Source organism: Lutra lutra, chromosome 9 (genome assembly GCF_902655055.1).
Source record: "Lutra lutra chromosome 9, mLutLut1.2, whole genome shotgun sequence".
NCBI lineage: Eukaryota > Metazoa > Chordata > Mammalia > Carnivora > Mustelidae > Lutra > Lutra lutra.
The window spans coordinates 66089220-66115254 of record NC_062286.1 but is presented as its reverse complement, the minus strand read 5'-3'; the positions used below and the strand labels follow the sequence as shown (position 1 = coordinate 66115254).

The window sequence follows — 26035 nt, the reverse complement described above, 5'->3', positions numbered from 1 at the left end:
GAGAGGGAGGGGCAGGGGGTGGGAAGCAGGCTCCCCGCTGAGCAGAGAGCCCCTTATGGGGCTTGATCCCAGGACCCTGAGATCATGACCTGAGCCAAAGGCAGAGGCTTAACCACTGAGCCACCCAGGCGCCCCTAATATTTTTTAAAAAGAAAAAAATATTGAGCACACAAGGAGATAGCTAACCACCTTGCTTAATACCCTTGGACTTATTTTGCTAGTTTTATTAATCAAGCTGCTGCTCTTAGCAGTTTATTAGGGGAAAGATTGCATGTAGAAATGTAAGGATCAAAAAGAAATGTAAATCTGACTCAAATGTAGTATAACAAATTTGGTACTGCTTTTTTTTTTAAACTTAAAATGCCTCTTATTTGCATCAGAACAACATGCGATGCAGAAGTTCTGATGTTCCACAGATAACAAGTAACTAATAAACCCAAGAGCAGATGGGAGCCATCCTGGACTTACATAAAAGCTGGCTCTAAGAAAGGGAGGCTTTTTAATAGTCAAGATATTTCAGCTGTTTTTGACACCCAAGGCAGATGTATCTTAGTGTCGAAAAGGTAATTTCTTTATTGAAATATTTTCATATGGCAAGAAGATTTCATATCCATAAGTCCAGAAATCTCATACAAGAAAAACATAAAATACACACTCAGAAATAAATGACATGGGGTGCCTGGGTGGCTCAGTGGGTTAAAGCCTTTGCCTTCGGCTCAGGTCATGATCCCAGGGTCCTGGGATTGAGCCCCACATCCAGCTCTCTGCTCAGCAGGGAGCCTGCTTCCCTTCTTCTCTCTCTCTCTCTGCCTGCCTCTCTGCCAACTGTGATCTTTGTCTGTCAAATAAATAAAATCTTAAAAAAAAAATTGACCATTCCAGCAAACTTAGTCACAAATGAATTGTGTGGGAATGATAGGTCTTTATCCTTTTGGGTGGCAAGCATGTATTGAAAGCCAAAAATTAACAGAAGCTACAGTTGGAATTTGGCTGACATCTTTTTGACATAGAGTTTTAGACAAGAGGGAACTGCAGCAGCTTTGCATTTTGAAATTTGTTGTTTTGTTTGGAACCAGCCCCATTCACTTTCCATTCTTTGTTGCTATCCCACTCGTATTTTAATGCACGAGTCCTTAACCACCAAAACTCATGCACTTTTGTCAGTAAGTTCAGCAAATGATACTCTAGTTGGTGATGACAGCTCAGGTTCTTTGCCAGTTGAAAAGGACTTTGGAGAGGTCGATTTAAGACTAGACCCTCTAAATGCTCACTTGTGAAGAGGGTGGCTCATGTGGCCTCACAGGCATTCATTTAATTGAAGAGGACTCTCTTGGTTAGGAAACCAGTTGCACTGAGCTTTGACACTGGAGAATGAAATTAAGAAGGACATGAGGGCAGGTAAGGGCAGTTGCCTCTCCAATGTTTTTCACTTAAAACAAATATCCTGCTCATGATCTTGATATTGACAGAGTCCCTCAGAACCAGTCGTGAGAGCATCATAAGACAGCTCTCAATTCTGGGTGGTTTCTCAGGGCTGTGAATGATGCTACAGTTACTTACAAATCAATAAGACTGTGGTCTTTAAGCCTAGAAAATGTCCAATGTCACTATCACATTGATTTTTAATACTTTATCACCTTATTAAATTATGCTTTTAATTTTAGATATTTTTTATGTTCATTCTGTTTGAAGGCAACAATCCTGTTGGTCTTCAGTATTCAGAATCTTAAGTGTTTAGGGCCCATGAAGAGATGTTGTAGGTCATGAAAGGGATAGTGCCCAATTCTTTTATTTTTACACTCTTAAATGATGGGGCTGCAGCCTGAAATGGACCTTTCTCCCTGTGAGACACACCATTTGGGCCACAGCAAAATGGCTGCTGTACAACAATCTGTAACCCTCATAGTTGAGTCAGCCTCAGGGTGCAGACAGTGCACAAGATGGGGCTGGTTGAGTGGCCCATTCCAGCTTAGAGTTTTGTTGTTGTTCCAAGCCCTAGAACCACATTCTGAGTATCAGCAGAGGTCCTGCCTATTGGAAGCCATCTTGATGCTGACCCATCCTGACCCTGGCTCCTATGATAATCTCTGTTTTGCAGGTGAGAGAGTGTTCACTCATGGGCTAAGGCAAGGTTTGTGCCCAGATTATCTATTATCACTAGTCTAGCATTCTCCCCATTTTGCTGAAACCTGTTGCAAGGCAAATGTGTGTCTTTTGAAGCAAGATAGTGGTGAAAATACCACCAGCCACCACCACAATCTCCACCATCACCATCCAGAGCAAACCTCTGGTGTAGCGTCCTTAGGGTCTGAATTGGGAATTTGCCAAGAAACCCAGCTGAGTCGTTAGTCCGTCTGTTTTACTAGTCAGTGAGAGACTTCATTGCTCTGGTAATGATTCTCTCAGCGTGGGAAGATTTCCTTCTTTTATTAATCTTAAGGACATTTCTAGCCCCTAGATAACCTGATTAGTCAAGAAAGAATATTTTTCTACTTAACACTTATCCCTTCTGGTTCAGTTACAGTTTCTTTGTAAGCCACTTGCCTCCTTCTCCAAAAAATTCCCAGACTATTCCAGTCCTGTCATAATGTTCTTATCACCTCAACCAGGACTTGGCACCTTTTCAATAAAGGGCTAGATAGTAAATATTTTCAAAGTTGTGAGCCATATGGTGTTTTTCAACTACTCCGGTCTGCCATTGTGGCACCAGAAAAGCTGAAAACAGAATATCTAAATGAACAGGTGTGGGTGTGTTCTAACAAAACTACTTATAAAACAGATGAAAGGGTCTGGATTTATCTCCAAGAGTAGTTTGCTGACCTCCTACTCTACCCTGAAATTGTTTGTCAGTTTCTTGGGGTATCTCTTAATATCATTTTTAAAATTGGTCCCTCATATTGGTATGCAAATTTTCATTTGTGCATAAATAACTTATTATATACAAAAACTTTTCCCAATAAGTACTATTTCTATTTTCATTGGCTTAAGTTTCTTTCTCCTGTCATCCCCAAACCTGCCCTCAGTTATCAACATGTGGGATTTGAAATGCGCTGTGAGTGAATCAGAAGAATAGTTGGGAAGAGGCCAAGCTATTCTTTCCAACAAGCCACTTAGCTTTGGGAGGAAAATTTGTTGGAGATCAAGATGCTTGCATTTGAACTGAAAAGGCAAGTCCTCCCCTACAGGACAGTTGTTGTGGTACTAACAGATAGGAAGTATGTACTTTTCTGAAACACATATGTCTGATGATTGAAGCTGTACTTTAATGAGTGATTGATTATATTGTTTTTGTGTCCTTACACATCTTAGAGCAATTGCTGAAAAGATAACATTGGCAAGCTTGTCTTTAAACTAGATACCACATGACAGGTAGCTTGGAAAGAACATGAAATGCTGTATACTCCTTCACAGACAAGTGAAATTCTAAATCCATGTCCATCTGTGAATGAGGAAAGCCATTTCTGGCATGGAAGGAGGTCAGAAACCAATTAATCTCCCTTTTTTCTTTAAGTGAGGACATCACATGGTAGAATGAGAAATCAGGAGATCACTAGTAAGAATAAAGTGACTTCTGTATTTTTCAGGTCATTCATATTCTCTTCTCCCATGATCTTTGTCAAATCTGTGGTTTTTAATGATGATCTGTGTTACGCTTGAAAAGGACAAAAAGGAAAAGCCTTCCTCTGGCCATTCATGCAGTCTCTCTTCATGGGGATCTGCAAGGTACTTTGGAAGGAACAAAGGAGAGCAAAGGCTAGCTTGCATCTCCATCGTGTTTCCTGTGGATCAGGAGAAGACCTATAGGAGGGCGAGAAGAATCCTCATTCATCTTTTTGTCTTTGTCACGGGGACCGATTGACATCAGAAGAGCCAAAGGGTGGAAAAAGAGCTTAAAAAGAGCCAGATGCATTCGCATTGCTTTCATGGCAACTGATGGCCATCTGGAAATTAGGGAACTTCTGTAGCACTTAATGTTTTCAGAGTGCCTTGCAATCAGGCCTATTAGTCACCCTTCCCAGGCGCCACATGAAGCTAATTGATAGGACTCTCCATATTAGCCTCTCCATTGAGAACAAGTGACTTGCTGAGGGTCAGGCCGTGAGTAGCGTATGGCGCTCATTAGTCTCCGGGTCATTTCCCTCCGGAGCTAGCAAAATACTTTTTTTTTTTTAAACCACTTTGGCTAGCTTAGGAAAACTTACTGCTGGTTAACCAGATTGTTTTCCAGGATGAGACTACTGTAAAAATTCTAACTTTCAAAAAATTTCTTTTTAGAACTTGCCTTTCCTAAAGCTTTGTGATGTTACTTTTCAAAACTTTCCAGGAAATTTTAGCCGTGCATTTTAAGGGTCAGCCAGGTCCTTTCCTTGGGTAGTGTTCTACAAATTTTGGCCCTGGAGACTCCAGGAGAAATGAAAACTTCTAACCAGGCAGTCTTAGTTTGTGGCATTAGCTGTGGTCAGAGATTGTATGGAGGGATGAAGGGAAACTGCTTTCTGTATCCGCTATTGATGCGGTCTTTTACCCCCAGAATCTCATGGAGGCTAGGCAAAAGCAGTGACCTTGCTATTTGGAATGAGAAATGTTGACGCTTATTGTTAGATTAGTGCAGAGATATCCATTCAAAGATGGGTGATTAGTGGGCTTCCCCTGCTTTCCTTAGTATAACCAAAATAACCCCTAACTAAAAGGGAATGGGATTTCTGTAGATCATGGAGAACTGATGGCTTATGTTGGCTGTTCTTTCGATAGTTGACCCCCCTCCCCCGGATATTTTGTGAACACCTCTTGTATACAGATAATGCTTTAGACAATGGGGATACAGCCCTCAATTCATGCAGCTTACATTTTAGTGGACTATTCTCTTTAAAATGCCAAATATGTAATATGTGGAAGTAATAATGACTTTGAAGGAAACAAAAGCAGGGTACAGAACTGGTAAGTGATTGGAGTGAGAGGGTATTTTGCATGGAGTTAGAAGAAGCCTCTCTGAGGAAGTGACATCAGGAGGGGTCGGAAGGAGTAAGGGAGAGTGTCACAGGAAGTGAGATCAGCAAGGGCAAAGGCTTTCAGTGGCAGTGAACTAGGCATGTGTGAGGAAACAAGCACAAGAAAGTTAGTGTGGCTGGAACAGAGTGTGTGAGACAGAGAATAACAGGAGGTGAGGTGGGAAGGTCAGAGACAGGCAGGTAAGAGACCCTGTGGATTTTGTTGACCAAACTCAAGTGTTTGGGTTTTGGTCTTAGTTCCTAGAGAGCCACTGGAGGAATGGAGCATGGGTGTGATACATCTAGTTACATTACCAGAAAGTCACTAGGAATGCAGACTGAAGAAGTTAAAGGCAGGTTGGGGAGGACATGGGGACATGCATTAGGGAGCTAGATCGGTAGCCTGAGAGGGAGGTGGTAGCTTGTAGCATGGAGTGGTAGCATGGAGATGGTGAGGAAGTGTTGGATTCAGAGGATTTATCGAAGTAGAGTTGAGAGTGCTCCATGATAGACTGGATCTGGCCTATAAGGGAAAGAGGTTGCATGTGGCTTCATAGTTTGAGGACTGACAACCCCAGGAGGAACCGTTAACATAGGCTGGACAGCAAGTAACAGCCCAGGGTTGGTCAGTGTGACAGCCCTGGGAAGAATCAGGAATGACTCCTTGGGTTTTCATGTAAGTAATTTTGTATGATTGGTGGTGTTGTTTGGGGGGATGGGTTAGGAAGTACAGGGGAGTCAAGTTCTGTGTTGGATATGGTATATCTGAGGCAGACATCTATGAGATGTCACCTGCAGAGTCAGACATAGAAGAGAAAGTCAGGGAGAGGTTAGGGCCAGAGATACAAATTTGCAAGAATATATTGATATGGGACTGAATTATAACTTATTTTGAATGAATGTTGGGTGGGGGAGGTTTGTGGACTATGCCCTGGGACACTCTAAAATTTAAAGAGAGGGAAGGAGAAAGTACAGTCCAGATTGGAAGAAGAGGCTCATTCAACTTCTTTAATCTCCCAGAATTACAGATGATTTGTGTACTCATTCTGCAAAGTGGTTTTACCCTTTATTTTAAAACTCTCTGATGGGTCATTGACTCACCTTTCTGAATATTATTGACTCTAGTGAGCATTTATAGTTTGAATCCAAAACTCTTTTCATCATAAGTTATTTACGTTATGAGGTAGGACACACATAAGCCTATTTGTCTCTTCCTTCCTTCCTGGTAAGAGTGGTTGTGAAAAGAGAGCTCATGCTTTCAAGATGCTTCCTTTTGTGCCCCGATGATGTTCTCACTAGGGGGGGGGCAGAGGAGGGTGTTCATCACTCCTGGCTAGAGATTTCATTTCCACCTCATGTGCAGAGGCTACACGGCATTCATTTCGGCTACTTCTGTTCCTGTAAGCCTTCACACATAAAGCCACTGCGAATCCTCCCAAGATGGAGCTTCCAAGAAATGGCACGGATGGAACTGCATTCTGTGCTGGTTGGGGGTAGAAGTACTAATTCTAGTGGCTGCCCTGGGATGAAGCTGGTGCTACCACTCTCTTATCTTGACCTTCCCATTTTGTGTGGGAACCTGTAGCAAAAGAGGAGAAAGAAGGCTCTTCCTTTTGGTGAAGCCAGGGTAAGCCAACGCCACCTGACAGAGTAACAGTTCTTAGTCAACTCAATAAGTATTTCTCTTAAATAGTCATTTAGTCCCTGGGGCTCTAGCTCTGAGCACGTCTACCACTGGGCTCTGGGGAGTGCTGAGGGATTTAACACCAGCATCAGTCAACTCTGTTCATCAAGCCAAATGCAGTTAACCCGAGTTCCTTTTTTGCTTTGGGCATCTACACTGGCCATTCAGCTGCAGGTCCTGACTCTGGGTCCTACTCCTGCCTCCTCAACCCCCATTCTTATAACCCTAAAAGTCTCCAGATATGCTTTTCTCAACAAAAATGCCATCAATCTTCACTATTTAATTGATGTCAACCTGATTGGAGAATCATTTAAATGTATCATTTTTTTCCCTAGAAATTTGAGTGTTTCTCGCTGAGGATTGTATGGTTAACAAAAGACAAGAACTAAGCACATAAACTCATTACCTAGAAGCAGAATGTACATAAATGTAATTGTTCACATTTCCTACCTATTGTTTAACAGCTATTTTTTTTTTTTTTTTAAATCGGGCCTTCATTGTTATTCTTTGTCTGCTGTCATTCTGGCTACAGAGATACATGGTGTTTGCTGTCCTAGCCCTTTCTAGATACGGATTCTTTTCTTCTGGAATTTGCCTTCTCTAATTCTTGTAAAAAGGCATCATGTTAATCTCTGTAATTACTTTCATTTAGTTTATGTTATTTTTGAAACTGTATTTCTATATCTGCAATTTTCACCTGGAGTCTCAGGTATCTCAAAATTACTTTGTTCTCCCAAGAACACAGTATTATTTGATGGGCAAACTGGGTCTTATCACAGCTCATGCCTTAGCACAGAATCCTCCACGTGTTGTAGAAGGTTCTTCACAATCGGACTCCTGCCTTACATGTCAGCCTCAGTATTTGCTACTCTGCCCCTCACATCCTTCTGAATGACTTCTGTTTCCCTAAACAGGGCAAATGTCTAAAATCTTAGGTTCTTTGAGTTAAACCTCTTTACTCTCTCTTCTGTGACTCTACAGACCTCAATCTTAGCCATTATTTGGCATAAGAAATGAAAATGAGTGAATAAATATTATCTTCTGGTTTCCCTGGATGGGAACACCTGGATTCTTACAGATTGGCCTGCACTTAGTGAAGTTGAGAATAATATCTCTTTTCATATTACTTTATTTTCATCACTTAATGTTTGGCGTCACATAATGATTTTGATCTCCACCTGCCATATTGCTAAGGAAGCTTTATTTCTTTTCATCATTTCCAGAAAAGCGCCTTCTGCCAATTTAATTCTCTGTGGGATTGGTGTCTCGATTCTTTTTTTTTTTTTAATTTTATTTATTTATTTGATAGAAATGACAAGTAGGCAGAGAAGCAGGCAGAGAGAGAGCAGGGGGAGGCAGGCTCCCTGCCGAGCAGAGAGCCCAATGCGGGGCCTGATCCCAGGACCCTGAGATCATGACCTGAGCTGAAGGCAGAGGCTTAACCCACTGAGCCACCCAGGTGCCCCGGTGTCTCGATTCTTAAGGTGCTTGCAGCATGCTCTCCGTCTCCTATCAGAGAGCTCTTCGTTCTTTGGACCTCTGCCCTGTACTGCCCATTTGTATTGTGTTTCTGCTAGCATTGTTAACAGTAGGATGTCTGGGGTGTTTTTAATTCTTTCCCTTCTGTTAGAAAGAGTAATTTCCTATTTTTTGGGGTGGGAAGGTAGATGTCTATATACTTAGACCACTTGAGGGCTGAAGCTGAGAGAGTTTCCTTTAAAATCATCCCAATCACCAAATCGGGGGGACACTTACCCTCATCTGCAGAATCTACGAAGCTGTTGCCAGAAATGTGGCTTTGCTGTTTTCCAGTGCAGTTCTCCTTCTCTAAATCGGACTTCCTCAACTTGAGCACTGTTGACCTTTGAGGCTGGATAATTCTTTGTCATGGGGGCTGACCTGGGCATTGTCAGGCATTCACAAGTGTCCTGGGCCTCAACCCATAAATGCCCCACAGAAATTGCCCAATTTTAACAGCCAGTAAATGTCTGCATTTTTGCCAGATGTCCCCATTGGAGGGCCAGCTCACCTCAGGTTGAGAACTACTCTGGATAATGAACATATGAAAGTAGGTTGACATATAAATTATAAAATGTGTTGATAAGCAAAGCAAACACATTCATAAGGACAACAAATTGCTGCAGAGCATTTGATGTGAGCCAGACGCCATTTTAAGAGCTCTTTTCATATAAGTAGCCTCATCGAGTGAGGCACCCTTGTATCATAAGTACCCACACTTTATGGATGGGGAAACTGAGGCTTGGGGTCTGGCCAATATTCTGAACCCAGGCAGTGTGACCTCTAAAGTCAATGACTTAAACTTACTGTGTTGGTTTTTTTTGTTTTTGTTTTTGTTTTACACAAAAAGTTACTGGATTAGATATCTACCTGGCATAGCATGGGACGTTACCTTGGTAGCTCCTTAGTAAATATTTAAGTGAATAAATGAATAGCCATAAATCTAGGAAACTGCTTACTATTTTAAATTGGTATTGAAAATATTCCTTACATTAGTTCATTTCAATTTTAAAAATATACTTTTCTGGGCGCCTCAGTGGCTCAGTTCGTTAAAGCCTCTGCCTTCTGCTTAGGTCATGATCTCAGGGTCCTGGGATCGAGCCTCATATCGAGCTCTCTGCTCAGTGGGAAGCCTGCTGTCCCCTCTCTCTCTGCCTACTTGTGATCTCTGTCTATCAAATAAATAAAATCTTTAAGAAAAATAAAAATACACTTTGAATACAGTCAACTAACTGTCATGTATTAGAGCAGAGGGTCTCAGCATTTCTATGCTCATTCACAGGAATCTTTTGGAAAAGATCTGTCAAGGTAACTTCTAAAGCTTCTGTTTGTGTGCTAGTGCAGTTTCGTAAAAAGTATGTCAGAATGAAGACTGGTCAAACTGAACAAAGTACTTTCCTGATGAAATGAAGCAAAGCATCATTCTTTGTCCCATAAGAAGAAAAGAAAATTCATCCTCCATCCTCAACTAAGTATGCATTCTGATGTACCATATGATAGTTTGACCTAGCTTCAGACCTTATTAAAAATTGAACACTTTAACTAACAGGAAACCACTTTAGCCGATCAATCTTTAGCTTTCCATAGTTGGCTTCCTATAATAGATAAGAGGGCCGGACTCCAAAGTTTGTTACAAATGTATTACATCTGATTTATATCTAAGTGGGAAGCCTATATTTTATATGATAAAATATAAAAACACATTTTTTTTGTGTTAAAGACTTTTAATATGTACTTCTGGAAGGCCAAAGAATGGAAGCTTCCAGAATGCCAACTAAAATAACAATAAAAGAAATGTAACCATAAAATAGCAAGAAGACAACTTAATCACAATTACTTCCTCTTGTTGGTTCTCTTAAAACTACTGTTATGAATTATAATAATTTTATCCAATAAGACCATAATTAATATATTTTCTTATTGTTTAGATGATCTTTTAAAAACTGAGCAGCTTCTTTTGTTCCCTTAATTCTGAGGAGAAGTCTGTATTGTAAGGACAATACTAGAAAATATCTCAAGTTCCAATTTTCTTAGAAAAACATCTCCCAGATATCATGTGATAAGAGACATAACAGTACCAATACATTTTATCTTCTTCAGTAATAATAAGGGATATTTTTGTGTCTTGATCTAGGGTGTTTGCTTACAGCATTAGATTTCATGATCTCTATAATGAGTACTTACCACACAGTAAGTAATCTGTAATTTACCTCCCACTCAGTCTTGACGCAGAGCATTACTTTGCTATTAGCATTTAGAGTGGTCCTCCTGATACCTAAATCAACTGGATTTACCTGGATATAAAGTGGCTGACGAGTACACATACATCTAGGGGAATAGTAGCGTCATTCAGGCATTCTTTATAAGTTTGGAATTTTGGAAAACTGCAGAAAACAAAACCAAGCAAAAACAGAACTCCTCAAAAAATAGAAAGGACTTTTTTAAGGTTTGAGGTTGTTCTCCTGGTTGATAGCCAGATCTAGGCTCCCCTGCTTCAAGCTCTGAAGTTGCCAAAAACAATTCTACCTTAGAATTAGTGAGGCTTTTTTATGAGGTAGCCTTCAGAAAATAGTATGATTGACCATTGAAGAGCTAAGAGAGAGCTAAGCTTTCATTGGTACATATATACCATTTAATGTACTTGAAGGTCAAATCGATGGCCAGTCCAGAATTCATTTTTGCATGACCTGGAGTTTTGTTTTGTTTTTAAAGTTGAAAGCATGAGTAGAAAGTCAATAGACCTCATTTGAAGAGTATCTTTCCCTTTAAAATTAAAATGGCTATACCATCAAGTAGTTTATTCTTCCATGAAAATCTGGCCTATATATACTGCCCCCTCTTATGAGATTAATAATACTATGCAATCTATATATAATGTTTTAAAAGAACCGTTTACAAGATGCTGAAAGGCACAGCTATTATGTCGTGTTGTATCTACTTTACAAAAGTGGGGAAATACTGTAGCTAAAGGGCTGCTCCTTCCAGCAGCCTTCTAAATAGTTATAGATGTTAGATTTTATGGTTATGATAATGAGCTTGTTACATTGGAGAGGCATTGAGATTCAATCTCACTACACATTAAAGAAAAGGGAAGTAGGAATCCCTGTATGTCTTACTCAGTCATTGAATCTGGAAATGTAAAATCTGAGAGATGTTTAAGGTGTGTAAGTAATGAAGGGAACCAAATCTGGAAGATAGGACTCATTTGTAAGAAAAAAAAAATACTGTACTTTTTAATGATTACCTCAGAAATAGAACTATGGTTGAGAGGTGGATTTTAAGCTGTAAACCACATAAATTATCGTATAGAATTCTTTTGATGAGAAGAAATTAGATACTGACATGAGATGATCACTTAAAGAGCCATGTTCAAATCCGTGTTGCGAACAATGAAATGATCATCATAGTCTAAATATATAATTTGCTCTGTTACATGTGAGGAATATGTGTGGCTGACTTATTTAATAGGTAACCGGTTCTACTGATTCCATAGATTCAGAAGAGAGATTTGCGAGTACCAGCTGTGGTCATCATTACTCTTTTTTCATTGTTCAGCCTCCGAACATTGGAGAAGAGTGGAAATTAGGCCAGTGCTATTCACAACACAGCATACACTTCTACAAAAAGAGATCAGTGGGAACTGAAGAATTATGTTGTCATTTTCAACCTCCTAAAATTAAACATTCAGACACCAGAATTGGAGTACTATTTGGTGAATTTTCTATATTTAAAAAAATTCTTATTAAGATGGGCACATGATAAGGGTCTTAGTGTAAGTTGTCAGGGAGAGGAAAGTGTTTTCTTCTGATAGTTTTAATAGAATTATACTATTAAGCCATAGAAAAAAATGAAAATTTTTATTTATCTGGTATCTCTAGTTCTAACAAGTGTAAAAATTTGGAGATTAACTGATTAATAGATATTTTGATAATGATGTATACAGCCCATGTAAAAGTTATTTTAATGCAGCGATGACCTCTTAGCTCATTACACAGTCTTCAATGTGCACAAATGTTGCTGAGAATTTGATACAGTGTCCGTTTTTCTAAATGTTGGTGAATATATCTACCCACCTTGTGTTTCTTAACAAAAGAGTGCAGTGCTCCCAACTGCATTTCGAATAATTTTAAACACGAAGAAGACTTAACGGTTAATTCTCTGTTTCTCACAAGTAAAACCAAATAAACAAAGTTGTCTAAGTAGCTTCAGTTTTTTCTGGAAGTTTGGCATTATCACCTATCTCTTTTCAATAACTTAAGAATTAGTCAAAAGCTTTTAAAAAAAATCATTATTAGCTCTAATAGACAGGACTTGGTTTTACTTTATTTTTTTTCCCTAATTCGAGGTGCATGTTACAGCTTGCCATTGTGGTCATTGTGGTTCATTTCATTAAGCTTCTTGTTCTATCTGCTTTCTTGAGACTTGGGAAAGAGTATTTTTCTGAGTGATTGTACTATATTGTTCCAAATATAAGGCCACCCAGAATAGAAGGCAACCTCCAACTAGAAACAGCTCAAATATGGAGAAAGGCTGGGGGCCCAGAGCCCGGCGGGTCTTGCAGTGGTGGCAAGGGTGCCGAGGAATAGGACGATGCCTGCCCACTCTCCCGGTGAGTGAAGATGGGTCAGCTGCTGCATTTGCTTGTGCATACAGATGGCTTTTGTTGCTAGAGGAAAAGTGACACTGGGGGGTAGAGAGCAAATCTGTACACATGAAAGAAAGTTGCCGTGTGTGTGTATTCTGGGGAGGGAAGCTGGGAGTCGAGTCTTTCATCTCCTAAACGATCAGCGTCAGTGTTGTTGTTTTGCTTTTTTTTGTTTTGTTTTGTTTCCTGAACTTGGGGCTGAAAGTTGAGTAACCTCAAGCAACTGGAGAATAAAGGTACCATGCACCTTTCAGGAAAAGAAGTTTAAAAGATCCCTGGCCATGTAAATGAATTGTCTGTAGACCAGCCCAGAAAATTATTCCTCGCCTTTTAAAAGTGCTCACTGACCCAAGAGGTGGTGCGTGCACTATGCGATCACGTGTCGTTGGAAAACAACCTGGAAGCTGGGAATCACATTTCCAGTTTTATTAAGATTTTCTTCTTTTTTAATTCCCTGTCTCCTTGAGGCAGCCAAGTCACAATTTAAACAAACAGGCTTGACGTTATTGTAAAAAATTCCAAGGGACTGTTTGAAATCAGTTGTTTCACGAGCATTCCACTCAGCATATTTTAAAAACAGTTATGTGAAAATGTATTAGTCAACTAAGAGGGGATATTGATTGAACCTAGATAATTCTTCAAATATCAGTCACAAAGATACATCGCCTTTTAGAGTAATTAAATGGGATTTGATTGAATGAAGTGCTTGATTGTGTTATAATCTAGAAAAGGACGGAGCACCTGTTGGTATACAACTTTACCAGGCATTTGCTTACCTTCGTGACTTTACCAAAAACCACATAAAATACGAACAATGATCTTTCCAGTGATAACTAGTCCTTGGCACAGAAGGAGAACTTTAATCCCTGAATGAGTTTTCCCCACTGGGCAGTTCCGACTTTAGCCATTGTTATTATTTCAAAAAATAGTGTTTAAGGGAAGAACAGTACTCTCCTTATGTTTTAACAATGCTAGCATACTGAAACCAATAATAGAAGGAAACTTATTAGAAGTTTTAAGGTGGTGAAGGGGCCCACCATTCCCCCCAACATCACCACCAAATTTTGGACACCCTTTTCCTGTATAGAGATGAAATGTTTCCAAAATGAAGGAGTTCTGAAGGAACCTCTTCTCTGAAGAGCTCTGGTTCCCTACTATTCTCTTTTCCTATCTGCTTCAAACTTCTTATTTAGGATGCACCAATGCAATGCAGGTGGGCCTTTGGTTGCTAATCTCACCGGGCAGGCCGTAATTTTTAGCTATCCCTCCTTCCAGCCCTTCCTGTCCAACCTTCTGCTGCCCAGCACTTCTGTTTCAAATGTTCCCTTCCCAGAGCTGGAAAAATGTAGGCATATCAATTCTAGCGTGCTTTTGCTTGGGTGTGGGGCCTTTGATCTTTTGGGGGCATTAGATTTGAAGGAATGTCTAAAATCAATGATAACTGGTTTCTATTATTTGTTTCAGGCACTATTATGTCTGATCTGATCTGAATTACAAATACAGGGAAACATAGACATTCTCCCCCCAGAAGGTGTTGGGACTATCATAATTGGCTTTCCTATGTCATCACCTGCTATTAACATAATCATTAGTAGCAGTAGAGGACAGAGCTGGAGAGGTCTGCTAAATGTCCTATTCCATGGCTTCCTCTCCCTGGTGGTTAGTAAGGATGGGGGCAGCTCCCAATTTGACTGCATATTTCTTTGAGCAAGGAAAAGAACATGGCTCTAGTTGGCTTGTGATGTGGCAAGGATAGCCTTCAAGGACGTAGGAAGAAAGAGTGGCAAGGGAAGGGGGAAGATTCTCCAAACTGCAGAAATGACCATCTTTGTGAAAAATCAATGGAAGTTGTCAACTTCTCTACAAAGAATATGGTCTGCATAAAACCCATACTGGTACCTGTTGCTGCTATCAGATCCTCCCTTCCCATCCCTAAAATGCACAACACAGAAGCTCTTCTGTAGGTGCTGGAAAATAAATGTCCCTAAGCACAGTTGTGTCTTCCCTTTATGAAGCTACCCTCAGTGGCTCCTTCTCAGGGTATTAGAGTCATAAGATCAAGGGAAATGGAGCAGTTATTAATCTGTTAGGCATGAAGAAAATCTGTAGATTTGCTGGGCAGAAATTAAATTCTCTCAGGCCCTTTGAGTATCATGATCTCCATAAGAATAGGTTCAGGAAATTCCCATTTGGCTGCTTTTTCTAGGAGGGGACATAATTGAAGTTTTACTTTTTCCCAGTTCCTGTATGGGTGGCGAGGATTCTCATAGACCAAGTTAATCTTGCCCGAGTGCTGATTTTTCAGCAATGAAGTCAAAGAGTCACATAAATACAAATATGTAATTTGTGGCCATAGTTTATTATTTTTTTTAAACAAAAAAATAATTCTACCTTAAAGCAAATGCTGAGTTTGGGTAAATGTCTTTGGAAAATGCTCCGCTTTAGGTCTTTGCCTCCAAGAAGGGTTTTATAAGACACACCGTTTCTCCAATGCAAGAATGAAATGTGTGCATATTTCCTGAGACATATGGAATATACCATTTGTCTTGCTGAGTGAGCATGTTTAACTCAGCTGCTGAGTATCTCGCAAATTCCCTACTCTTGAGTATCTTTAAGTTTTAAAAATCATTCTTGAAATGTTCTTAATGGGCATTCCTGAGAGGGCATTGTTCTCTTTGGCAAATCAGGAATGACATCTGGACATGCATAGTGATGGCTCTTGCTTAAGTGTTCTTGCTGGTCAAGCAGCAAGCGTATTCCAATTAACAGGTTGAGAGCATCTTAGGGCAGGCTAGAAAAAAACGTAACTAAGCAGCTGATTCTCATTTGGCAGTGAAATTGAATACTGAATGACATCTATGCAGTTATTAGACGACTTTTGTTTTAATAACAAAGTTGTTGGTTTTCTACTAAGGGTTCTTTTAGGTTGTCATCTGGGGCTGATGGGAGTAACAGTCCACCCAACTCTCCAGCTAGCTTCAGTGGACATACCACACCTTCTCAGCAGCCTGAACCCGTGGTACATTCTCTTAAGGTAACCAACTGTGTCCAACCGTTGATCCAGAATTTCAGTTGTGTCGTGGCTTGTTTGCTCTGGTCTGGTAGTCCTCACAGTCTTGTTTTAACTGTAGAGACTTTAATTTTTGAATTTTTTTTTTCAACTATGAGTTTGAGTACTTCCGGTTGAAAAATCTCTAGTTTTATCATTTTGTTTTGAGTAATGTGATTCATATCACTCTGCATTGAAGTTGAAGTCTGATGTGCATGTATATCCATGTGTGTAAACTCTTGTTCTGGGTATTTGATGGGCAGTGTCTTTAGCATGCATGATTTCAAAAGAGGGTCTCAAGGGTTGGCCAAAATAAGGAAGGATACCTGAGTTTTCTTTCTGGATGCAAGTGAAGTACATGGTGCCATGATTAAAAGAAAATCTTGAACTAAAAACCTCCTCTGTCACCCCATTAACTGAAAATTAGGTCTTCAAACTCTAGTTAATGCTGTTCCATAGAGTGTTAGAAAACAGAAGGTCTTATAACGCTAGTTTTATTTTTGGTTTTTACTTCAGATCCTCCAAGTATCTGTCAAAAAGATCCAGCTGAAATGTATTATTTATTTTCTTTACCAATAGTGAGTTTTCTAATAGGTAAGCACCATAAGTAAAACTAATAATATATTATCTAAGAGAAGAAACTGATACAGGCAATAAAAATCACCTTAACAATTAGGACAGTTCCCTGAAATTATCAGTTCCAAGGTATGACTCACTGTCCTTCAAATTATCTGTAATTCCTAACACGTAGCCTTGATCAAACCTTTCGGAGCTATCAGGTAGGTAGCATGCTTCAGTCCTGTCCATGCCCTTGGAGTTTCACAGCTTTACTAAAATGGTTTTGGTTTTGGAATGATTTATCAGCAGCCTTAAGATGCACTCTTTTGGAGTGGGCCACACTTTCTGGGGCATGCATAAAGCAAATAACCAGATAAGAAATTCAGAATATGTATTGGATTTGGTTTCAGCAGGTGATATAGCTCCCCCATTATATTTTGCTGTAACTTCCATGAAATGAGCTGCTCCTCCCAAGCATATACTGATTGCAGATGTGGGAAGGTAGCAGAACCATGCAGCTGGCCAGGGCCGTGCACTTGGCACTTCCGTCTTGGTTGGAATAACTCACCAAGTGAGGAACAGAGAGGAATTTGCATGGGATGACACAGCAGAATGAGGGCACAGCCGTGCAGCCAGTGGGGGCTGTTTTATCAACTGACCACCTTCTTGCTCTGGGTGGCAGCATTTGGATGTCGTGTAGCATGAGCAGCCTGATAAACGGGCTGTTACTTGAGCATGAACCAGACGCTAGCTATCGGAAGAGCATCTTAGAAAAAATGAGTGTCTTTAGTCCTGTACTATTAGCATCTGCACATACTCTGCTCTACTTTTCGGATTGAAGACTGCTTCTGCCCATTGCCTTATTAAGTGGCAAGTGTAGTTTTTGAGTCAGATCAGCATAGGGGATAGCACTGCAATCTTTCCTCAATTTTTCATTGCACCTGTGTACCTATGGCTTAAAAGGGAAGGGAAGGGCAAGGAGGAGCTCTTCAATTTTCTCTGAATTCGTACTCTAACTTTCATATAAAATTTTTATCTTGAGAGAAAAATAATTATGTTATAATCAGAACATGTTAAGTGTCCTCACTCGGCAGATGGGTAGTACTGAGCAACTGAAGCATCTTTATTGGCTAAGGGGAGGCTCTTGAATACAAAATACATTTGCTTCCATGAGTTAACTGTGTCATGAAACAGAAATATGTGCCTATGGGACATACTCTCTCTGGGAAATGCAGCTTAGGGATATCACAGCCTAAAAGAAGAAATGTAGCCACTCAATATGTCTTGTTTTCAAAAGCCCATAGATCCTAGAGCTGATTTATAATGTAAAATTTCTCTGTTGTGAAAGAATTAAAACAATGGCTCAGTTTCTCATCTTCTGATAGATTCCCCACCAACCCCCCCCCCCCGCCCCGCCACCGACCACCAAAATCTCTAGGCTCTAAAACAAACAAACTCTATGGCTGTGGTTTGGGAGAAAAGTGTTATAAATCAGTGTGAGAAATTAGCCCACTTGTAATAACACCACATTTATCTTGCTTTAAAATTCATGCTATTAATTGGAGCTTCACTTCATTTAGTAGAAATTAACTGAGTTGAAGTACACTTCTCTGAGGTGCATTAGAAATTGAATTTGTAGGCAAATGAGCTTGTTCCAGGAGTTAAGTTTTCTATGAATATTCACTGAGCATAGTCAGGATTTCCTCTGATTATATAAAGAATGTGAACAGATTCTAATTGGAGTAGCAGGGTGACTCTTTCCTTTACTACCGTGATATCCTCCCTGAAAGTAGTAGTACCTACAGAATAATAATGGCTAGATATTTTGAGTTAACAAAGGAATAGTTTGTGAATTAGATTATTGCAGGACTGAACTCCAGTAAATATCCATGCAAACTATCTATGAACTGGACATGAAGGTCCCGCTTCATGCGTAAGTCATTTATTTTGGCTCAACTGTTCACTGGTGCTAGTTCTCAGGTGACGCCTTTAGGTGTGACCATTAGCACTGACCATGATAACAACAGAACCAAGGAGTTTAGCAATGTCACAATTCAGTGGGGATTCTTGGAGCTTTTAGGAAAAGCGTTACCTTGGGGGCTTTGTTTTCTTGGGTCTTTTTGCTTTATTAGTGCTTTGGCTTATAAAAGGATATAGAGAAAAATTACACTCAAAACCAAAGTTTTCTCCCCTTTTGACCTATAGAAAGTATGGCCTGAAAACTTTTAAACCTACTTGAAGAAATATTTAGAATCCATTTAGAGATAACGTAAAAGAAGTGGAATCAGAGGCCTCTAAAATTGCTTAAAAGCATCTCATGCCAACACTTTCTTTCTTTGCTCTAATGAAATATAAAGTGTTGCTCAAGTATTTTCACTGAAAGGAGTCAGTTTTTCTCTTTGATATTATCAAAGAACCATTTTCATAGGCCTTTTCTAGGCCCTGGGAACATGTCCAGGCAAGAACTGTGATGCCAGTAGCGTTCATGTTCACTCGAGTTCTTATGTACATACTCCTGGGTTCTGACCGGTTTCACCTGTCAGTATCATTTCCTTTAGTCCTCTTTTCTATAGGCCATGTCTACAGATCATTTGGATTATTTGGCAGATCGTTAATTATATTGCTCACCTTTACAGTGGAGCAAGAATTTCTCCAAATGGTGGACATAGTCACATTATCTTAATGACCCAATTAACTAAATTCATTAATGTCTCCAATAATTAGATACATTCAATTGACTATTAGTGATACAATTGCTTTTCATGGCCATTTGAAAATCAAGTAGAATTGATCCCTTTTAAAAGATTTGCCATATAGTAATCCACTCTGATACGCAGACACGGAGAAAACCAAAGGTTTTACAAAGTGGAGCTCCTTGATGGTTTAATTCATAACTAACAAGTTTTTTTCCATGTGAAATTTGCTTTTCTTTTTCAACAAATCCAGGTCTTGGATGTTCAGGAAACTATAGATCGTCAACAGGGTAAAGAGTATGAAAATGACCTTAGTGAGACAGAAAAAGCTATAGTCAGAGAAATGTGCAATGTAAGTTTAATGTGCTTTATTGTGTATTCTGTGTTGAAAGCCCCATCATAGATTAGTTACCACTTTATGGATACCTACTTTTCAAAATGCTGGCCAAATGCCTTTATTTTTTTTATATAAAAATAAAACCAATTCCCCTTCTTATCTTTAGCATATTTTATTGCAGTATTATTAACAGCCATAAAATATTGAGGTAAGCAACAATCAGCCAATTCTGGATTCCAGAATGATCTATGAACATTTTTAAATTGTTTATTGTCTAACATTGTGGTGCTAGTTTTGAGAAATGGGTTTCTGTTTTATACTTTCAAGCGGTACCTAAAAGTCAGTGTTTAAAAGTCATGTGATATGGGCACTTCATGTCGCATAAAGTAGTATCATTACCTTTCAGTGCTGGATAAAAGCTCAGAAAATGGTTAAGAGGAAATATATATGAACATAAGAGATAGACACATAGAAATCAGAGTAGAACACAGTAAAAAAAAAAAAACTGACATACTATTTTGATGCATATCAATAATGGGATTTGGATTTTACTATTAATCCCTGGCTAAATTTTGAGTAATATGCATGGGTATATCATTTAATCCAAGAATTCACAAGAGTATAATTGGTAAAGTTTGTTAAAAAGCTAAAACAACCAGATTATATTAAGCACTGATTTTAACTGGCTCTATTGGACTTTTGTCCTCACATTCTTTGTCCATGAGGGTATCAAAATTGCTTAGAAATACCTTTAAGCTATTAGGACCAGATATTCTCATGTATCTACTTCCTTGAGGTATTCTTGGAATCCAATAAATGTTTTAAGTCCCCTGGGCATTTTATATGTGCTGGGGCCACAGTTTTATTCTCCTGCTTCTTTGTGTTGTAGCTGTTTTTCTTTCTTGCATCTGTTTTCATCTGTTTTCAAAAGGTCATTAGTTCTAGAAGTCATAATTTCCCCAATGCACCACCCTTTACACCTTCTGTAGCTTTTCAGCCTGTCCTTACAGTTTTCAATTTGAGTATGTCCTTCAGATCAAGTCGAATAGTTAAGCCACACACTTAAAAAAAAAAATCCTGTTGCTTTTCATCTCTTGACTATGGAGTAAGAAAGTTCAAACATTAGGAGTTCTAGAACCAGAAAGGAGCACAGAGATCATTCCACTGGTGGTTCTCCAAAGAGAAGTACACCAGGATCCTTTGTAATTCGGGGGGTGGGTTTCACCCCAGACCCTGGGCAGTTTGGAGAAGGAGCTCTGGGTAGGATCCCCACAGTTGCATTTTGTGTTTGAAGAAGTTAAAATCCCAAAATAAAGCTGCTCTCTCGAATTGTTCTCTAATGAACAATAAGTCAGGACTATACCCAGATGTCCTCTGAGTACCAGCAATCACCACTTTCCCAAGTAGGGTAAATCTGGGGACTTGCACTTTCTTTCCCCAAGAATGAAAGGCAATGCATCTTCCAGAAGGGACCCTCTCTACTTTTCATAATTCCTGAAGTTCTGTAAAAAATACGTGTCAGGATTTCTTTTTTTTCTTGCCTTTTTGTTTTAGATAAAAGACTTCCGGACATTGGATAATTCATTTCCTAGTCATAGAAGAAACGGACTGAGTCTCGATTAGTTTGTGTCTATCTTTTTGTTGGCCTGTATTTCCAAAAGTGCTTCAGAAGACCATATGCAATGACAGGGGTGGTTTTCCCTGTAGCAGATATTTTCAGGAAGCCAAAAGCTTGCCCTCCTTGTTTGCCGTTAGCAGTTCCTGTCTACTTTTGTCCTTGATTCCCAAAGTTTGATGAAAAAATGCAAGCCAACGCAAATCCGATGATTAGCACTCTTACATTTGGAAACTCTTTAAAAGCTAAGAGAACAAGGTGTTGATTTTAAATGTTTTTGTCACCATTATAAATTATATGACCCCCGAACACTCATAGTGCATACTGGAGAATAAAGAGAAAAACAGATTGTGAGCAATTTTAACAGATAAGTAATTTCTTAGAACCTAGCTAAGGTTCTTAAGCCTAGTGAAGGAACTATGTGCTTTATATAATAATGTCACAGAAATACAAAGTTTTCTTATAATGTGAGGTCAGGTCGAAGACTCAGCTAGAACTTAGGTTAGTAAGTTTTGCCTCTGTTTCTGCTGTGCCTCCTGGAGATCAGTTGTCAACATCTATACAAAGAAGTGACTGTTAGCATCATGTTGATTAGTAAGAGATACTTTTATTCTCTTTCCAAACTGTATCACAAAAATAGATTTAATGGTTTCTTACAGTGCAATATATTCATTTTTTAGGTAAGTTTGACTCTTGCAAATTCCCTGAGAAGAGCTGAAAAAGTGTCTGTCTGATTCAGACACCCACCTAGTCTTGCTTTTAATTAACAAGTCCTTACTCTGCGCCCTCCTTAGTATCATTGGCTCATTTCAGAATTTTGCCTTCTCGGACTCTCCTTCCACCACATGGTAATTTCAGGGTTAAGGCCTATGGCATCCTACAGTTGAATACTTGGGGAGCACTAGCACTTTGGAGTTGTAACCGTCTAATGCTTTGTGTCAATGCTCCTGGAGGTCTTTGGCTTAGCAGCAGAGGATACAGCGAGACATTTAAAGCACTGCTGTCAGCAGTGTTTGTGTGTACCATGGAAGGGCTAGAAAGGGCAAGTCCATAGCATCCCTTGGCTCTCCGATTCAATGTTGGCTCCTTTTCACTGTCTATTAAGAAATGAGACTTTCCCTAACTCTTGTGGGCAGGTGGAGCCCTCCATTGCTAGATCATTCATCTCCTACTATTTAAGGACCATCAATATACTCCTCTTCAAATAGGACAGGTCATTTCTACCACATAGTTGTGTCTGCTAAAATTGGCTTAGAAATGAAGGTAGACAGAATGCTGTATTCTTATGTGTAACAATGACTTGTATTGGGTTTCCCTAAAGTATCAGCTCTATTTAAAATAAATGCGAAAACAAAAAAAAAAAAAAGAGAGAAACCGTCTTTCAATAATGAACCAACTGGTTTTGTGTTCATGTTAGAGCTATATAAATTTGGGGGAATGAATCAATCTGAAAATAATCTTTATAGTCAATCACCCTAAGGAGGGTTATGACTGTTAATTGGAGGAAGGGAGTACATTTTCCAGTTAGCATATTGGTATATCATCAGTGTATTCAGGGGTTTTACTTTGGTTTCTTAATCTCACCTTTTGCTATCGTCTTTCTAAAATGACCCAGTTTTTGACATATTGTATCTATTTGGTGATTCTTGAATGTATTCTTAGTATTATTCCTGCATTTGTATGCTCTCTGCTTTGATAATCTGAGAGAGTGTATTATTTGGTAGCTAAGATTTATGACCGAGGGGGCCACCCCCCACTCTGTAGGAACAACCAGGGAAATTTACTTGTGGCCTAAGGCTAGTAGCTGGGGCTTAAAATAGCTCAAGAACAAAAACTTCCTTTCCTTGGTGGAGTAAACATTTTGGTATCCCTGGTTCAAGATGTAGGATATAGAAACCAGGGTGATTTTGCTCATGTGTTCTTAGTTATGGCTATCCAGAATTATATTAGGAGCTTTAAAAATACCGATGACCATGCCTCCCCTCTACCAGTGCAGTCAATCTGAGAGTGGGACTTACTGTGTAAGCTTCAGTTGGAGCTACAGCTACAGCTGGAGTTGAGGACCACCCATGTACCTAGAGTAAGTTGGCACATCATTCTTTAATTTCGACCCTCATTGCCAACAAAGCATAGCAGTTCCCTCTACTGAACAGCTCTTGTGATTTAGAAACTTCCATCACATTTCACTGTGTTTGAGCTCATTCATGGAGATATTTTGTCTCGTCTTCACATTTCTCTTTGCCCCTTCATAGATCCCCATTTAAAAACCACAACTCTCTTTGTGGAGGGGCAATTATGACCCTTATTTTTACTTACTTACTTACTTAATTTTACCTTTCTTAAGGTTGTGTGGAGGAAACTTGGAGATGCTGCAGGTTCCTGTCCTGGGATTAGGCAACATTTGTCTGGAAACCAGTACAAAGGACCAATGTGAAAGGCAGTCTTTCAAACAAGAGATCACCACTGCCAGAGAGAGATAAAAGAAGAAAAAAGTGGGTTTGCACAAACCTGGACTCATTGAATAACCTGGAGTGATTGTACATTGCACATATTTTCCCTATAAAACCTTTAGTATTACTGATGCTGTATTTCATCTCTCATTTCCATGTCCACAATAGCTCATCTCAAGTCAATTTCAGACAGCTTTGAAAATTACCATTTGGGTACCAGTATTTTCATTAGAACTAAAATGTTTTTGACTCCTCAGATCTAAGATTGTCACTAAGAAACCTGCATGATTGGAAGAATCCAGTTTGGTGGAGTTGACTCATTGCCCAGAACGGTGGGACTTTTCGACCACACTGTGTTGAGGAAGAGGTGTCTTCCAGCTTTCCAAGTTTGAGAGGCAGGCACCTGTTTCTTCTATTATAGTCAACAATTACGAATTCCTGATGCATAATGAATTTGGATGTAAGATAAGGTTTCTGGGATATTTGTTTTGACTTTTGAGGTGCTAAAAATACTACATAAATTCTCTTTACCAGCTAGAAGCGTAGCAAGACTTTGTAGAGTGATTATCAGAGAGTACCATTTATTTTAAGGGATCAGGATAAATATAGCTTTTCTTTTAATCTTGCTATATTCATGAAGACACATCTTGGGGATATACCAACTTCCATATTCATTCAGTGTATCCGTTGATGTTAATATTAATTCCAATTAAAGAACAAGCAAACATAATTTTTCTAAGTGTTTCCAGCTGTGAGATGTCAATTTCTACAATTTAGTTTCTAGATCTGCTGTTATATTTAATAAACTTTATGTAAACTTTAAAATATTGCACCGCATTTATGAGAAAGCTTTCTTTGCCTACAGCAGCTAACAGTTTTATGAAACTGACGCATGTCCTTCATTGAGGCTAAAAGCTCTTGTTCAGATTGCTTGAGGTTTGAAAACGAGGTGTGCTAGCTTTGCTTAGTTTCTTATTTTTGGTATATATATAAATACACATAATATTAGACTGTGTGTATTGGAAATGCTATGATAGGTATTGTGTTTTTTCAGATGCAATGATAGTTTCTTGTATGAATGTGCAAGAGGCCTGTGACAGAATGCTAAGTTTTTATTGTAGTTTACAATTATAAAAGTAGGAATGCAACAATTCCCAGTTTTTAGATTTCTTCTAAATTACTCAGATTGGCTTCATAGCAGATATTCATTGTTGCTGTTGTTTTTAAATGGACTCATTACAGTGTATTAATTGTTATTGGTGAAGAAATGTGAAGGAATTTCGTTACACTTCTTAAAATGTTACTGTGATGAAAAAACAGCCCTCTGTTTTCCGAAAATATTTATGAATTAATTTACTATAGAATTATCTAATTATTGTAATTGGGTTACCAGTTAAGCTCATCTTTCTTTTGAAATGTTATATTATTACTCTGTAAAAGAAAATTGCTTGCTATATTTACACCTTCTCTTGTAGAAAAGCTTTCATCCTTAAATTGTTGTATTCCTACGCTCTGAGGACATTTAAAACAAGTTTTTGTGCCTGCAGTAGACACTGCAGATAGCTAATACAAGGAACACTGGTCTTTTGACAAAATACTTGTGTAAATTTTGATACTGTATTAAAACTATTTTTTTAAAGTTCTGCATAAAATTGAGTATCAAGTATTATGTGTTCATCTTAGCAATGGTAATAAATTATTTAATCTCAGTGTTTTTTTTTCCTTCAAAATGCTTTTCCTACATTGAGTAGATTTCTAATAGTCACTAAGTATCATCATGTTCCTGTATGAGAGTATTAATGATGGTAATATGGATGATTCATTATCTTAACTATAAAAGAAATCTTTTAAAATATGTTCAAAATGAGGGATTTAACATTCAGGTTACTCAGTTCACACTGTTCTCTATTATAATGTAGTTAAAAATTTAGAATCGTATTTAAGAATATTTAAAAATCGGTGTTATAAAATCTTTTACTTGTTATAATTCACATAGATTGAATTGAATTCAATTATTGTTAAAACCATCGATAGGAGGAAATATACTAAGGGGAGATATTGCAGAGTAGAAAACTTGGTCTCAATACTGAAGGAACATATATACCTATAAGACCAAGACCTAAATTGGCAAATGCACACACACACATGCTCAGAGAACACACCTACTCCTAGGAAACCACTGAGAAGATGGGAAAAGGCTTCCTACACTGAGCATTAGCCCTAACTTTAACTGACGTAATAGATAGTCCATGACCTGAATCTTGCTTTTACCTGATATGTTTATCAATAAAAATGTGTGGCATTCTGTGACCAGTTTATGATCTCCTCCTTTTCTCTGGAACAAAGGTTAATTTATACATCTTGGCAGAATATTATTACCGGCCTTGAAGCTGACAGACTGACAATCATAATCTAAGCTTTTCAAATGAATGCCTTTTACGTTTTTACCATATGCTCAAGGCACAATAGAAAATTCAGAACTGATGTGACATCCAGTA

At 38.8% G+C, this 26035-nt stretch overlaps 1 protein-coding gene across 10 annotated transcripts in view; it reads left to right on the top strand.

The window, feature by feature from the left end:
• The window catches only part of CCDC85A (coiled-coil domain containing 85A), a 202767-nt gene extending 177521 nt beyond the window's left edge, over positions 1–25246 (top strand). For 3 of the 10 annotated variants that reach the window (XM_047745342.1, XM_047745339.1, XM_047745341.1), the window contains one exon: positions 23432–25246. In XM_047745342.1, the coding sequence (XP_047601298.1) occupies positions 23432–23481 (50 nt within the window). In that variant the 3' untranslated portion in view covers positions 23482–25246. Of the gene's footprint in view, positions 1–12664; positions 12800–15749; positions 15870–19388; positions 19488–23431 lie in introns of those variants that run through there. The other 7 variants (XM_047745335.1, XM_047745337.1, XM_047745336.1 and 4 more) reach the window with 7 other exon arrangements.
• Positions 25247–26035: the final 789 nt, after the last annotated feature.